This window comes from Daphnia pulex, chromosome 9 (assembly GCF_021134715.1).
Source record: "Daphnia pulex isolate KAP4 chromosome 9, ASM2113471v1".
NCBI lineage: Eukaryota > Metazoa > Arthropoda > Branchiopoda > Diplostraca > Daphniidae > Daphnia > Daphnia pulex.
Window position 1 is genome coordinate 2,139,940 of NC_060025.1, and position 15,515 is coordinate 2,155,454.

Below are 15,515 nucleotides of genomic sequence, written 5' to 3' on the forward strand. Positions count from 1 at the left end.
TTTAATAGTCTCGCCAAATTAGTCTTTTAACCAAGTTAAAAAATTGATGGCAAAATATGCAGATTTAATTTTTAACGTTATCTAATGAGAGTCATTGCGAAATACGTTTGCCCAGTCTCCAGTGAAAGCGAATCAGCTCCCACAGCTGCAATCCTGTTTTTTTTTGTTTTACCGTTTGTGATGCGTGAATGATTTCGTTAGTCAACCTGATTAGTCCTTCACGCTCGATGGCATAATATTTAAAAAAAAACACGTTCGAGTATATTATACAATTTGGATTATTCACCATCCAGGGAAAATTCCGAACGGTTAGCATTATAGTCTCATTTACATGGGTGCGAATAATTTGACGAATGGAATGTTCGTCCTTGGCATTCAGATTCGACAATTTCGCCTTGCCATAAATAATAAGAGCAAGGGCGGCATTTCAAATTTGTTTTGTTCTTTTAACTCTTCATCATATTCTGTCAATGAAATAGCTGAGTGGAATCACCGCGAATGTAAATGGTACGGAAACTTATAGTTTGAGCCCCCCTGTATGTTATTATACTTGTTGTTCCATTTAGTATACTTGATGACGCCTTCGTTAGAGTTTGTGAATTCTGACAAAGTTGATTATATACTGTACGCCTTCCATATTCAGGTTTCGTTTGTATGCCCAGTGGGAACTTGACCTTATGAAGCAAACGGACGCATTCATCAACAAAGTTTCTCATTAACTGAATTCAAAATTATTGCAAGAAATTTAAATGAACTTATTCCGGATTATACCATGTTCACCCAAACCTTTGAGGCTAAATTGTTGTTTAGCGACTGCGCTATAGCAATTAAGTTGAAAGTTTATTTTTGATATCTTTTCGTGCTGTCTAACGCGTCGAATGAATAACCATAGAGACATTCTTTTTGAATGAAAACAATTCAATGAAAAACATTACGTCGAATTTCCACCATACAAAAAAAATTAGGAATGTCAAATTCGTTCATTAACGAGCACTTAAGCACAGCGAGAAATGTTTTTCTCATTTGACACAATTTTTTTTTCTTTAATTTTGTCTCATTATCGTTTACAGTTTCATAACGCCAACGGCGGTACTGGTATTTATATTTTTTGAAAAAGGCCGAGAACCATTCAAGGGCGTGGACGGCAACAGCGCCCCGGTATATATGTCGCAAGAGCTCGCGTGAATACATCGCCACCGCCATTTTCAAATTAGATGTCACGTCAACCTCTTGCTGGATAAAAGAACCGAGGTCGGCACGTATGTATACAGCCTATTAGAAAACCGCTAGTCCGTGAAGACTAGAATCTGTATATTTGTCCCTATACATCCAGCAAAGGCTATATAGACTTGTCAGACTGTCCTTGCATTGTTTAAGGCATATACTCGACGGGTGCATTAGGTTCTGCGTGTTTGGTTTTTTCTTTTTGGCTTAGCGCCAGTTGGGTTGCTCGTCTAGCCTTAGCTTATTGGCACGGGTATGGCCTTCGCTGTCGCACACTCGACCCACTCGACCGTAACTTATTCCTTCTGTTTAATGTGTTAGCTCTATATACCACACATGACAAAAGAGACAGATAGATAAGAAGTATTGATAGGTATTCGTCTGGCTGGCATCCATCCAAATTCATTTCAAGATTGATCAAATGTGTTTTTAAATAGTCCATATTTACGTCAACTTGTAAAAAAAAATAACTGAGAGGAGAAAAAGTAACACAAAAACATTTCGCTCCGATTTTCGGTACTCGTGGCAAGGCCAGCGACACATTTTCTCTTTTTACTGGCACCGTCAGATAGTTTCTATATTATTATTGTAGAAACGAGTTCGTGTTAGAATAGCGAGCCCGTGCTATTCGGTTAATATCAGCTGTTATTGCATTATGAACCAAATTATAAATGGCGATCCCGGGCGATCCGTCCTTTATTTCAAGGTATTATACTACATTCAAAAAGTAATTTATTTAGATTAATGCATTCAATTTCTTTTTTTATTGCAGTAAAAGATAATTCATTAAAGAACAAATATCTGCCAGAATTTTAGGCGACGTTGACAGTGGCCAAGTCTCTTTCGACACCGCACAAGTTGATGCCACGCTGGAAGAGGATGTATCCGGCGTCACCAAACCCAGGCCCCCAAGAATTACGAATAATCTACACAAGTATACAATATAGTAGATATGATGTCGATTATTATTCACAAAATCATATTTTTTTAAGAGCTGCTGAAATCCAAAAGAAATGAATTATTACCCAATAATCCGTGCCGTCATCAGAGGTGCCGTAGCCCACGGCAGCGATGGCGTGAAGACCTTCATTGCCTTCGCAGGGAGTGGTGTACACGCCGGATCTAGTCGAAACAGCCCCCGAAAATAATGATTCAGCAATTTGTTTGGAATTTATTAATCTTTTCAACACCAACGGTACCTGTAGCTCATGAATTTGTCGGTAACTCCGATGCAAACGGCGACGACCTTCCTCCTGGCCAGCAACCTCATTACGCCATTTTCGTCTCCTTGTTGCAGAACGATGATGGGATTGGTGGCAGCTAGTTGAGCTCCTTTCCTCCTATTCTTGCAGGTGGGTCCTCTCACTTTCGTTTCACCCGACACGTAAGGGTAGTAAGCGGAGTAAGCCTGGCCGCCGGCCGTGATGAGGGAGTTCCAATACTCGTGATAGGATCCACCTCCGCATTCCCTATCGGGAAAGTCGCAATCGACGATTTGCTGCTCACTGTTCACGGGAAAAGAAATTAGCTAAATCAATTGGAAAATTATCTTGTCCAAGTTATATATACCTGAGATTGACCGGCCTTCCTGATTTCATACACTGGGCAAATTCAACGGCCGCGGTGGCTGCGAAGGCGGAACAGCTTCCACACGCACCTTGATTTTTAACGGGTTGCATGCATCGGTGATCACGGTAGTCAACCTGACAAACGTAACGTCATTTACTCCCGCTGATTGATTAATATTGAGCAGCACATCAAACTTACGGAGCTGGGCAGATATCGGAGAGTGAGATCATCGTCTTCCTCGACCAGTCCAGTTTCAAATCCCAATTCTTGGTAAAGAGATTTGGTCGAAGCGAGAGTGTTGTTTAGTAAGTACTTTTTACGTTCCTCGACGTCCTATGAATTTGCATTGCAAATTTACATATGACCAAAATGACAAATGAGAAATTCTAATACCAAAACAGAGAATTCGTTGTGTCCCATTTGATAGGTGGATTTAGGATCGGCGTTGTGTTCTTCGATGATGCTGTGGATCCTCTCGAAATTGGATTTGGACTTTCCATACTCAGCTTTGGTTTTGATTCCCAACGGGTACTCTTGCTTTAAAATTACATACAACATTGTATTGAATGGCATTCTTTTACATCAGGCTATAAATTTTTACCAGATATTGTTGCCAAGCGTCTTCCACGTCGGCACGGGTCTGAATAACCCCACAGACAACTACCAGCAAGGCGACAAGGAAGATAAATTTCGACATTCTACATAAATTTAACAAATCACCGATAAACCTATTATATTTTACAGTATGCGAAAAGGGACTTACCTCCAGACCGAGAAGAGCAGAATAGGCAGATGAGTCCGATACCGGCGATTTTTATAGGTCCGATTATTGATTCAATGCAAACAGGTGTCCATCTGTCACCAATTTCCGATTTGGTGTACGTGGCTTTATATATATGGCATTCACGAAATCCTTTATTTTACACCTACGTAGCCTACCTTATTTTACACGCTATGCAGACCGCATCTGTCAGCAGCTACAAATAATGATCCCGCGATTAATATTGATACAGCCCTTATCAATGTCCTTCCAAAATAGTCAGCTGTTTCGCCATAGCGCACTTCAAATAACTTTCCGAATTAGTCCAATGACTTATCAGAGGTTAAGCTTGATCATCAATTTAATTCTAATTAAAATTTTGAAAAGACTGTGTATAAACAGCGAAGCCAATTTAAACAAAAAGCCGAAGGACATGGGCGTTGCGTTCTCAGTGACCCGTGAAGGAGAGAAAACGAAGGTCCATTCCAGGATTCTTTACAATTGGACGAATGACAATAAATATGTAAGACTCTCGACAACGCCAAAAAATGAAAAACAACTTTGCAACTGAAAACGAGAAAAAACAATCGCGCTGATTTTTGATTGATTAATTATTGCAGCTCTGTACATGGCACGAATGAGTTATGATAATGTGAAATGCCGAGTGCATATTATATCTTTCGAAATCAAACACATTTGAAAGTTTATTCAGCGTCTAGTGATTTGACAATACTTTCTATAAGAAGTCTTGAATGACAGTTTGGATTACGTGCCATAAAACAAGGCCATATCGTCACCCCTGTTACTTTTCCGATAGAGGGTAGCATATAGCTTTACAGTTATCAAACAACCTGTTCTCCGGTACAAAGTAAGAAAAAACGAACCTGTACTGTATCAATTTTTTTTTTTTCTAAATCAACATTTCACAAACTGACTGGCGATTGCGCTCTGATGTCGTATTTTCTATGATTTCCCATTGCGCGTCTGTGTTAATAAATACTGAAAAATGATTTTTTGTTTTTTCAGCCGAGCTGCAATCAGTTTTTCCTGGCCGTGGGCGACAGTTAATATCCGGTTGTAACTGTGTATATAGAACTGGTTTTCTTCTGGGCGTGGCCTTTTTTTAGTCTGTTATTTTACCCTTTAACGGCGCATCATTTAAAATGTGAAGGTTTAAGTTAATGCCTCTTTCCAACATAATGTTATCTGAAAGTATCAAATTTTTTTTTAAATATTTCTAAATTGAATTTCGCAAATTTTTGAATAAATCGATAAACATTAAAAACTATTTTGTGTGTCATTGCCGAAAGGCAGTAAAGGCGTGAAGACCTTCGGTCGCCTTTGCGGGGATTGTTGAACGCACTCGACCTATTTTGTTAGCGATGATTGGCAAATATTCAAAAAAGATTTCACGCACGTTGCACATTGACTCAATCCCGAATCGGTCGCTAACTCCAACACACAATCTGCACTAGTCACTTCCAAGGCCGTCGAATCAAACCATTTTCGTCTCTTTTCTTCGAGAGCAGAGAGAGAGATAAGAGTTTTGTTGAAGAGTTTCGCTCTCTTGTTTTGTTCAAACAAGTGCTGGGTCCTTCACTTTTCGGCTGGTTTTCCCAGATCACGTAACCGGTAAGTATAGCATAGGTGGTGGCTGGGCCAATCGATACCTACGTTCCAATATTAATGGTAAAAGTCGTCGCCCCATTTTCTATCATGAAAATCGCAGTCTGTTGCGCAATTGAATGTTCACGAAAATTTTAATCAGCACTGGGTGGTAATTTCGGGGTATCGATAGTAGATCTAGGCTGTTCAACAAACACATTTTATACGTTTTTCAATTTGAGGGAATATTGAGTAGAGTTTCTATCAAAATGGAGAGGCGATTGTATCCCGTCGTGCATGCATACACTTCATTGTTCTAGTAACGGAGTCAAAGCCGTTTGTTTGAGTCGAGCTAGAGATCTTTAACAGATGACGTTGTTGCTACGGAAGCCGATTAAAATCGTCATCTCAGGGTTCACTGATTAATTAAGACATCGAAGAGGATGAACTTCTATGTCAAATGTTTATGGCCGACCTCTAAATGCTGGACTGGAGTAGCAGATCTGTGATCTAAGCATCTGGTAACACTGACAGCTGTCACTTGAAGACGGTGTCCAATAACTGTCCATCGACTTGACGTTATTAATCTTCTGTTTTAGCTGGAATAGAAGGGCGATCCTGCGTCTGACCCTTGTATCGTTTCTCATCTCTTTGAAGATTTGGAGAACAGGTGGAAAATCTCTTGCAAAAGGTATGCGGGTCTAATCGTATCGATGGGAGTTTTGCAGGTGGCAATGGCAGCCATGCAGATTTTTACTTGACATGTGAAACGAATTATAAAATAATAAATAGTTCTCAATTGCTTGATAAAAATAAAAATTATTCCAACAAGAATTTTTAAAAAAGAAAAAAAAAATTATTTTTATTGTTATTCATTTAATCATATTTGGCAAACATTTTATTAGTTGGCGGGAAAATTCATAAATTGGCAACATTGGTTCTTCCCAGTTCTTTTCTTCTTCAGTCTTCTTCAGTCAGGAAAGTTCGCTGATTCATTTTTCTCTGCTTCGGCCATGCCTCGTCTACTCAAAAGTCAAAACTCAGCGTTTCGTCTAGGCTTCCAATTCATTATGGTGTTTCCGTAAGTTAAAGTAATTGCAATGTTAGATACTACTAATCAGCAGCAAATATTCCGTTTACGTAAAGTTGTTTTCGTTTCTTATTGATTGTCCAAAATTAGTGGCCCCGTCCCCTTAGTACACGTGCTCGTGGCCTACTCCCGTGCCATTCATGTGGTAAAGCAGCCAAGTCAAGGAAATGCTGAAACCATCCCAGAACTCCAACGTAACATCTGCACCAGAAGTGAGGTATGGACTGTTTCATTTGCACTGCACATGCACCATGTTTTGTACGAGTCTTATGAGAACAGTTTCCTCTGTGTAGCATTATCAGGGCAATTGTTACATTGATCACTTATTACAACAGCTCAAGCTATTGGCAACATCAACCCCTATTTCTGAACTACTGAACCTGGGCTGCCCAAAAGAGCAGAAATACCCACCTCCAGTTTACATGTGGATCAACACTGACCACAGCTCTTCATCTGGCAACAGTCGAACAAAGTTAGTGTAAAAAAAAACCACTAGCCAGTGAGAAGAATGTCGACATTAACAAAGAAAATTGCTGAATCATTGACAACTAGCCCAGTTTTTGCCTAGATGTTCCAGAGTTCGAGAAAACTGGAGATTCTTTTTTACTGCCTGCTCACTTGGAAACCAAGTCCAAATAAATTTACTAATCTTCAAGCACATGAGACACTGAGTAAGACTTATGAAACTCTAAAAATGTACATATTTTAATGCAATTTTCCCACTTCATCTGCATTTTTTTTCTACTTCCAGGTTCTTTTGGGACTGGTAATGCAAATAACACTCCTCCCATAAGAGCCGCTGTCGAATTTGTGTGTTTCGCGTGTCAACTCTTCGAATTCTATTTTCTTAATGGAGAGGTTATTACTACCGAGCGACGAGAAATATTTCTTCCGGACGGAAATTTCCACCGTTAATCAATTAGGCAAGCAAGGTACCTACTCAGGTGTAAACGGATCGATCCTTAATGAAAGTCAGTCTTATTATAAAACATAATCTTTATTTTTCATTCATTAATTTGTCATACTACTTAAGTTTTGTTACCTTAGTTTTGTGTGATCCTGCCATCTGCATGGGAGGATATTTTTCGACAAACCAGCAGACATGTGGAGCGGAATTCCGGCACTGCATCCTCCTCTTCTCCACTTCTTCCCTTTTCACTTTCCCTCCGTCCTTGTATGTGAATTTATTCACAAGGGCGATTATTCCTTCTACTCCTTTCACTTGTGGTACTTATGGATGCAATAATACCAATACTGTTACGGAATCTACGAGGATTTAGCCGTCGACTGAAGGTAACAGCTCAAATTTTAGTTAAAATCCTTAGGTGGATGAAGCATTGACTGCGGGGTGGGTTTTGTTTTCCGGTTTTTCTTCTTTTGGCGCTCTTCTAACATTTTGCTTCATCAACTGACGTAACGTTACTTACTCTCTGCTTAGCATTACTATAATCTTCCATTTCCATCCAGGCATGTCAAACGCTTTTCAGTTGGAAAGATTGAGGCTTTCACTTGACATTTCCTATTCCAGTGGCTATTTGCGAATTAATCCTTAAATTGCTTTTTCCTCCAGTACAAGTCTTTTCACAATTCAAGATAACAATAATTAGTAATAGATAATGCTGTGTGTGCGTTCATTTTCGATGTGTGTCGCTTGCTTGTTCACGCATTTTTTGGACCATTCGCTGATGCCAAAGTCTTTAGCCATTTCAGTGAGTTGTTTTCCCATGGGCGATCTGGGGTTGATTTTAGTGAGAACTTGAGACGTCATCCACTCTACAGAAGTAGACATGGTACTGGAACATTCAACTTTAAATCTGCACAAATTTATCTCATCTTAGATTTTGTACCAGTTTTAATCAAAACATGTAACTTTTTTCAGTAAATTATCATAGTCTATCGCTCAATACGGGCATACATGTTTTTGAATCCTTGTAATTACTACTTTTTAATATCTGTTTCGTTATTTTTACTCCAAGTGTTATTGTAGCTTAAGTTGATGGAATCTCGGACGCAAATAAAACCTAGTGGAACGGAAGGGGGTGCGCGTTGAACTTACGAAAAGTTGAAGTTGAATTGCTTGACAGCTAGACATTTTTATCGTTTCACTACTTGTGTAATTGACAGATAAGTTTTCACTCTCGCATGTTTTCCTTGCCATGTCATGAGCAGTTTTACGAACTCGGAGTGACACTTAACTTTTCTTTTTGTTCACCTTTAGGATGCCATTCTTCTGTCAATGATTCAGCTGTCATGTGGAAAGAAAGGAGCATTTTTGGTCCCACCACTTCTAGACGAGCTGCAATCTATGAAAAGGTAAGACAGTTTTTATAAATTCAATTCCATCGTCGCATAAGAAAGTGAATAAAGTATTCTTTTCACTCATTAACTCAAGATGGGTTGCGTAAGTTTCAAATGTAATTTTATATTGGCAAATTCTTTTTATTCGTTCCCTGTTTATCCAAATCCTGCTGCCACTTGTTATGTAAACGCTGTCTGAAATGCGGGCGCACATTTTTAAAATTTTCTTTCGTGGTATTTGAGAAATAGATTCGTTTGCTTCGGTAAAAAATCCAGTCGAGCGTAGATTTCTCGGTCGTACCAGTTAAGTCAGTTACCCAGTTGGCGTTGTCCGTCACGTTAGAATAAAAAATCGGATGGGCTTCCAAAGCGCAAATTTGTTTTGTTGTCTGAAGAGGCGCCGCTTGTTGTTTTGTCACAGACACGGCATGTCTCGACGGTATGCTTTCAAAACAAAATAGAGAACTTTTTCCCGCTGTGTCTTTTTAGAGTTGTGTCCCGTAATCTTGGCGTGCGTTTCTTCAAAGATGGACTTGCGAATTATTATTTCGGCATTTGGTTTGTAGCCAGATATCAAACAAGCGAAAGCTGCTTACCTAACAGTTGGACCCGGCAAATAGTCAAATCTGCTGTCTGGGCCTGTTTTACATGGGTTTAACTATAATTATGGACCACGGTGCAGTTTAGTCCTTCAACTCGCAGCTCTCATGTATTCACAACCATCCAAAACCGTCCAACCAACGTATTCGCGTAACATGTATATATTCAATTGTAAGTCTCTAAAAAGTGTTCAAACAATCCGAAACAATCAATAATCGATTCAATATCTTTGTAATGTATTCCTGATTGGAAAATTCACATGATGAAACAAAACATAAAAAATTACAGCTTCTTGATTTCAACGTAAGAAAGAAATTAAATATATGCTTTTACGTTCTTGCCTCGAGAACAGATAACCAGCATTCTTTTCGAAAGATATTTAAACAGTAGACTTGAAAAGCTCCTTCAGCATCTTGAAACACTGCTCCGGATGACTTTGTTCTGCCTTTTCCCATTCGTCCGTCGCCATCACTTCGCCTGAGAAACGACGAAAAAATTCGACCGCATACTTCTTCAAATTAAACGCTGGATGGTTTTCATCGGTGATTACAAGTAATTCCAGACAATTTTTTGCCGACATTCGATGAATAAATTGAGTCTCACATTCTATTTTTAACTGTTCCAACAGATATTTATCAGCGGCTGCAAGTATTCCAGCAGACATCTTCCCCATCGTTGATTCCGACAGACGGCCAGTGTAGATGAAGCGGAGGATTTCGTTGAACACGTCTGGCTCGACGTCTTCAACTTCGATTTGGTTCGTCAAATTTTCTTTAGTTGGATGTTCAAACATAGCGGCAAAAACTGTGCTTCTTGTTGCCAAAATGTTCTTGTGAGCTTTAAATTTTCGTCCACGGACATTCACGGTGATGTCAGAAAACTTCATGTTTTCGTAGAGTTCTTCTAGGTGAGCAACTAGTTGATCGCTGTTGTTGAATGGCTTCTTATGAAAATTTGCTTCTGTAGACGACTTGCCTGACAACACAAACCTGGTTGGAATTAAATTTTCAATCTCACAGTAGATGATAAGTTGTCCATTTACGAAACAATTAGATTCCACTAGAGATGTTTTCTCTATCTGAAAAACACAATAAGGTAAACTTGTCTGCTTTGGCAAATAGTGTTGTTGCGGGAAAATCTTTTCACGGTTTTTATTCGAAATTGCAATCTTCACTCTGACAGGACTACCTGTTTCTTTTTGAGAAGGTATATCCAGATCGATTTTTATGTCGGGGTCCATATCAGAGAAGTGCAGAATCCATTTCGGATCACCGGTTTTTTCAGGAGAAAACTCAGATGAACGATACTCTCCCCAGTCTTTAAAAGATTCTACAAAAGCTAGTCGTTTGATGGTCCACTCAAAATCTAATGTAGTAATTTGGTTCTTCGTTTGGCACCAAGTTGATACCATGTATGGTGGTGGCAACGTTTCCATGTGTGTTTCTACATTCGCTTTTTTTACTTGATGGTCACTCATTTTAACTCGGAAACTAATGAGAGCTGTAGCAAATTCAGGTGCGATAACCACTAAAGAGCCGAGGATCCTTTCGTAACGGCGTACAAAAACGACTGATAGACTGAGTGACTAATAACAGGCCAAGTGGGCAACCAATGAACCAAAGGACGACGCGGAATTGTCGAAGGGGTGCGTCCACATAAAATACGTCAAGCGATTTTAGCGCTTTTTTTACCCCCTCCCTCGTTTGGTCGTAGCATGTAACAAAAAGCTAAACCCCCTTCCTTACAATACGTCACTAAATGCTTAACCCCCCCCCTTTTTTTTTAGAAGAAATAATGTGTCTAAGCTTGTTTTTTTCTCCCCCATGTCACGCTCCCAAGGCCGAAAATTAAATTTTGTTCTTTCCTAGAGAAAACTTAAAGCGTTTCCCAAAACCCCGGATCATAATCACCTATCCCTCTTTCTACTCCTTTCACTTGTGATGCTTTATATTGAATGCATCCACGCCGAACATTTTATCAGTCAGCGTGGCAATTCATAAATTGGGAACATTGGTCCACAATTAGAATTGTTTGTTAGACCTGTTTGTTAGTTACAGGTCTCACGTAAATTCGGCGGCCGTTCGCCGTTCGGCTACTGGGCATGTCGGCCACAGGTTTCCAGCTGAGCATGGTATTTTCCTGAAGTTTGATTAATTGCAATGTTATATCATTAGATTGTTGTAAGCAATAATTATTACAAAAACGTTCGTCTACGTTTTTCGATTGCCCAAATTGTCAGTTTGTGCTATTCACTGGTGCCCCGTCCTCTTACACGTGGTCATTGCCCACTGCCTTGCCATGCAGGGTAGAAAGAAAGCAGCCAAGCCAAAGAAATGTTGTTTTCGATTTAGAGCTCTTAATTCTTTTTCTGCTTATGTTTTTTTTTTTTGGTAATGTTACTCTCTTCCTAGCATTACTAAGATCTTCCGCATGCCATCATTGGATTCATTGATTTATTTTTCTGAGAAGTCTTGAAGTCTTCTTTGGAAAAAGCTAGCGACTAATTTATTAATTGCTCTGTTAGTAGCCGAAGAATTTGAGATAGTATAAGAGTCAGTATAACATTTTTTCCCATAGATGTATCGTAAACAACCATTAATATCAATGAAAAATGATTTTCATAGAAAATTGGGGAAGAGTGCTCAATTAAGATTACAAACTAAAAACAGGAATCAGGGGGATGGCAACTAAAAACAAATGTCTCCTTTGGCTCCATTTTTCATTTTTGTAAGGAAGAAGCAAAATTTACATTGAAGAAATCTTCCGCAGAACTAACTAACCTTGTTCGTTACACTAACTAATGCGTGTTCATTATGTATAGTAAGAAATCCGAAGAAATCACGAGATACCTGAAACACTACTTATTTAGATATTCTTGGTTATATCTGTATTCTTGGTCGACACTTTTAAATTGATCTGAACAAGAGATTTTTCAAGCTTACTATCAACGGAAAGACTCAGTGTGCGGTGCAGATATTCTCCCATAATTGTATTGCACCTTAACATTAATGAGGAAACAAGAGAATTTATGGGATTGGATATAGAGTAAAGGAAATCTGATTAAATTATGTTAGCAGTGCGAACGCATCTTTCAATCATGCACAAATCGACACCTCGTCGGACAAGAACGTAGCCGGCAGCTCCCCACTTATTACCCCACGAATTACGTACGACCTTATTTTAATTAAGTCGAAAAATGTAGTTGTTACGAATGACAGGTAATCTTTGCTTTCGTATTTACCCAATAATTAACGCCATTCTGAGTGCCATATCCGACGATGTTCATAGCGTGAGCCCTTCTGGGAACGCAATTGTTGTCGTTAAAAACTCCACTTCTGCATGTCGCAAGCAATAAATTATTTTAAATGTCATTTTTTCTAAATATTTTCTTTTGATCATTTACTTGTAGTTCATGAAACTATCGGGCAGTTGCATATAAATGGAAAGGATTCGTTTTCCCGACAAGATGCTCATCATGGCCTTTGTATCTCCTGCTGGAACCCATTGTACAGGATTTGAAGAGGAAATTTGAGCTCCAATCGTCATATTCCGTGTGCTAAACTTGCAATCTCCAGCCTTAGCTATGTAAGGGTAGGATTTTTCGTCAGTTTGGCCGCAGTTGGAAGCCAAGTATTGCCAAGCCTCGTGTTCCCATCCGCCAGAGCAGCCGTTAGCCCGGCTGCAGTCTATTATCTGCTGCTCGCTGATAAGCAGTAAAAAGGTATTTTAATAATTCATAATCATTTTAAACCATTCATAAGTTTGTGTTACCTGAAGTCGAGACTCTTTCCTCCTTGTTTTTTACATTTGCCAAATTCGACGACTGCAGTGGCGGAATGAGCCCAGCAACTACCACATCTACCTTGGTTCCTTACCGGCGGCATGCACGAATCAGTACGGTAGTCAACCTGAATAAAATTTTCTAATTCAATTTAACGAACTTGAATTTCCTGTCTACAGTAGTACAACTGACTTACTCTGCTCAGTTGTCGCTCAGACGAGATACCAGGCAAATTGGAAGGTGGGACCGGTTCAAGTGCTCCGAAAAAAGATTGCTGTTCGTCTTCAGTCTTTCAAATGAACAAGGAAAGCAGACTTCATGATTCACCTTACGGAAAGATTCAAAGTGTAAGTAATTACCATAACTGAGAAGGCATTGTGGTCCATTTTGTAAGTGGCGTTTGTTTTAGAGTTGTGCTCCGTAATCTTGGCGTGCGTTTCTTCAAAGATGGATTTGCGTATTCCTAATTCGGCTTTCGTTTGAACTCCTAACGGGAATTCGTCCTTTGGAGTGAAAGTATTTGTGGAATTAGTTTATTGTACTAAACATTTAAAAGTACCTGATATTTCTTCCAAGCAGCTTCCACATCGTCGGAAGCTTGGATATTAATTGCCCCACAAATAAGGACTAAGGTGAGAACGCAAAAACTTTTTGCCATTTTTATTTCGGTAAATAGAATTGAGCTAACCAACAATCAAGAAATAATCGGTAAACAAAAAATTTCTGTACACGATTTCCAAAAATATTTAAAATAAGGTGTACAAAAAGGAGTGTAGAGCTTGATGGGTGCGAACCCGTCGGGAGTTAATTTTGGACTCGCTAACAGGATACGATGGTGATTAGCATACACGTATCGATAGCTTTACGTACTGCGAAATCCTTGAAAAGTATTATTTGATGTGGAATTGTAGCCAGATATCAAACAAGCGAAAGCTGCGTACCTAACAGATGGACTCGGCAAATAGTCACGGTCTGTTGGCTGGATCTGTCTATATGGGTTTAACTATATTGTTGACAAAGGTTCAGTCCAGCCCTTCAACTCGCAGCTTTCCTGTATTCACAACCATAAAAAACTCGATCACAATTTTCTGCCGACGTTTAATGGGAAAATTGAGTCTCGCATTCCATTTTTAACTGTTCCAACAGATATTTATCGGCGGCTGCAAGTATTCCGGCGGACATCTTCCCCATCGTTGACTCCGACAGACGACCAGTGTAGATGAAGCGAAGGATTTCGTTAAACACGGCCGGCTCGACGACTTCAACTTCGACTTGGTTAGTTAAATTTTCTTTCGTTGGGTGCTCAAACATCGCGAAAAAAATGTACTTCTTGTGGCTAAAATGCTCTTGTGGGCTTGAAACTGACGTCCACGGATGTTAAAAGTAAAGTCTGAAAATTTCATAGTTTCAAAGAGTTCTTCCAGTTCGGCAACTAGTTGATCGCTATTGTTGAACGGTTTCTCATGGAAATCGGCCTCTGAAGACAACTTGCCTGATTGCAGGTCTTTTTGGAATGAAAGTTTCGATCTCTCGGTATATTGTAAGCTTCCCATTCATTAAACACCTAGAATTCGCAAAAAAAATTACTCGATTTGAAAAACACAGTGTGGTAAACGTGTATGCTGTGGTAAACAGTTTTGTTGCGGGTAAATTATTTCGCGTTTTTTATTTGAAATGGCAATCTATCGGACGGGATTACCTAATGGATTGTTGGGATAAAGCATTTCCAGGTTGACCTTGATATTGGATCCCTCGTCCAACAATCGCAGAATCCATTTTGAACCAGTGAGTTTTTTCGTGAAAAAATTCAGATGAACGATAGCTTCCCCAGTTTTCAAACGGTTTTAGGAACTCAAATTGGTTAATGGTCCACTCAAATTTTAACTGCTCAACTTCGCCGCAACTTCGTTCTGCGTTTGGCACAAAAGTATGCTACTTGGTGGTGGCAGAATTTCAAACTGCGTTTCCACAGCTTCTTTATTTTGTTCGTCGCTCATTTTTAACACTGAAAAACAAATGAGATTATTCCGGATTATTCAGAAATTTTATGTAATTCAGCTTTGATTGACACTTGATACAAACTCCTCATGAAAACCCTTTCTTAACAAAGAACAAAAACGACTGAGATGGCTTGCCGTTGCCACTAAGACGAACGGAAGACAAAGTGGAGTCGTTGAATAGCGAGAAGAATCGTCGTTGATATTTTTTTATTATTATTCATGTATTTTTTTATTTCTATTTTTTGTTGTTGTTGTCAGGTGACGCTTTTTGTTATCAAGACCCCCAACGACTGCAATTTACAAAATATAACCAGTGAAATTCAATAATACTTGGATGTCAGCAACCCAGCAACAAAAGTGAGTTTGAATTTAAACCACAACTTTTTAGTTCTTAGAGAAATCTTTGTCTTTCTTTGCATGAACAACATAAATTGATTGTTACGTATATACAAAATAACGCATGGATTTATTTATATTGAATTTCCTCTGGAAATAATTATTTGATAACCAATTTTTGTCTTTTCTGGTTAACTAACGATTTGAATATTTTTCAAAGCATTCTGTGGGGGGGGGGGGGTGTTGTTTTAT

At 39.1% G+C, this 15,515-nt stretch overlaps 2 protein-coding genes and 2 long non-coding RNA genes across 7 annotated transcripts; 2 read left to right on the forward strand and 2 right to left on the reverse strand.

The window, feature by feature from the left end:
* Window positions 1-2,020: 2,020 nt before the first annotated feature.
* Window positions 2,021-4,841, forward strand: LOC124202730. Of its 4 annotated transcripts, none has more exons than XR_006878319.1 (5): window positions 2,039-2,158; window positions 2,217-2,918; window positions 2,978-3,321; window positions 3,380-3,895; window positions 3,956-4,841. It is a non-coding gene; the product is annotated as an uncharacterized LOC124202730 (long non-coding RNA). The 4 variants fall into 4 exon arrangements; XR_006878317.1 differs by having other exon boundaries at window positions 2,978-3,098; window positions 3,195-3,321; window positions 3,380-4,841; XR_006878318.1 differs by having other exon boundaries at window positions 2,021-2,158; window positions 2,273-2,918; window positions 3,380-4,841.
* Window positions 4,842-9,365: 4,524 nt separating this feature from the next.
* Window positions 9,366-10,759, reverse strand: LOC124202726 (speckle-type POZ protein-like). Its single transcript, XM_046599130.1, has one exon. The coding sequence runs from the start codon at window positions 10,621-10,623 to the stop codon at window positions 9,526-9,528; it is 1,098 nt and encodes a 365-aa protein (XP_046455086.1). The 5' UTR covers window positions 10,624-10,759; the 3' UTR covers window positions 9,366-9,525.
* Window positions 10,760-12,120: 1,361 nt separating this feature from the next.
* Window positions 12,121-13,788, reverse strand: LOC124202727 (ervatamin-B-like). Its single transcript, XM_046599131.1, has 7 exons — window positions 13,487-13,788; window positions 13,287-13,430; window positions 13,124-13,216; window positions 12,918-13,054; window positions 12,550-12,849; window positions 12,388-12,481; window positions 12,121-12,320 (listed from the first exon to the last, which is right to left on the reverse strand). The coding sequence occupies exons 1-7, from the start codon at window positions 13,583-13,585 to the stop codon at window positions 12,207-12,209; spliced, it is 981 nt and encodes a 326-aa protein (XP_046455087.1). The 5' UTR covers window positions 13,586-13,788; the 3' UTR covers window positions 12,121-12,206.
* Window positions 12,731-15,446, forward strand: LOC124202732. Its single transcript, XR_006878322.1, has 7 exons — window positions 12,731-12,867; window positions 12,976-13,040; window positions 13,107-13,274; window positions 13,337-13,443; window positions 13,507-13,559; window positions 14,074-14,202; window positions 15,186-15,446. It is a non-coding gene; the product is annotated as an uncharacterized LOC124202732 (long non-coding RNA).
* Window positions 15,447-15,515: the final 69 nt, after the last annotated feature.

Coding starts and splice junctions, on each gene's coding strand:
- LOC124202726 (XM_046599130.1), bottom strand. CDS start 10,623: ATGAGTGACCATCAAGTAAAAAAAGCGAATGTAGAAACACACATGGAA.
- LOC124202727 (XM_046599131.1), bottom strand. CDS start 13,585: ATGGCAAAAAGTTTTTGCGTTCTCACCTTAGTCCTTATTTGTGGGGCA. Junction 13,055..13,123: donor CTGAGCGACAACTGAGCAGA/GTAAGTCAGTTG, acceptor AATTTTATTCAG/GTTGACTACCGTACTGATTC. Junction 12,482..12,549: donor GATAGTTTCATGAACTACAA/GTAAATGATCAA, acceptor TGCGACATGCAG/AAGTGGAGTTTTTAACGACA.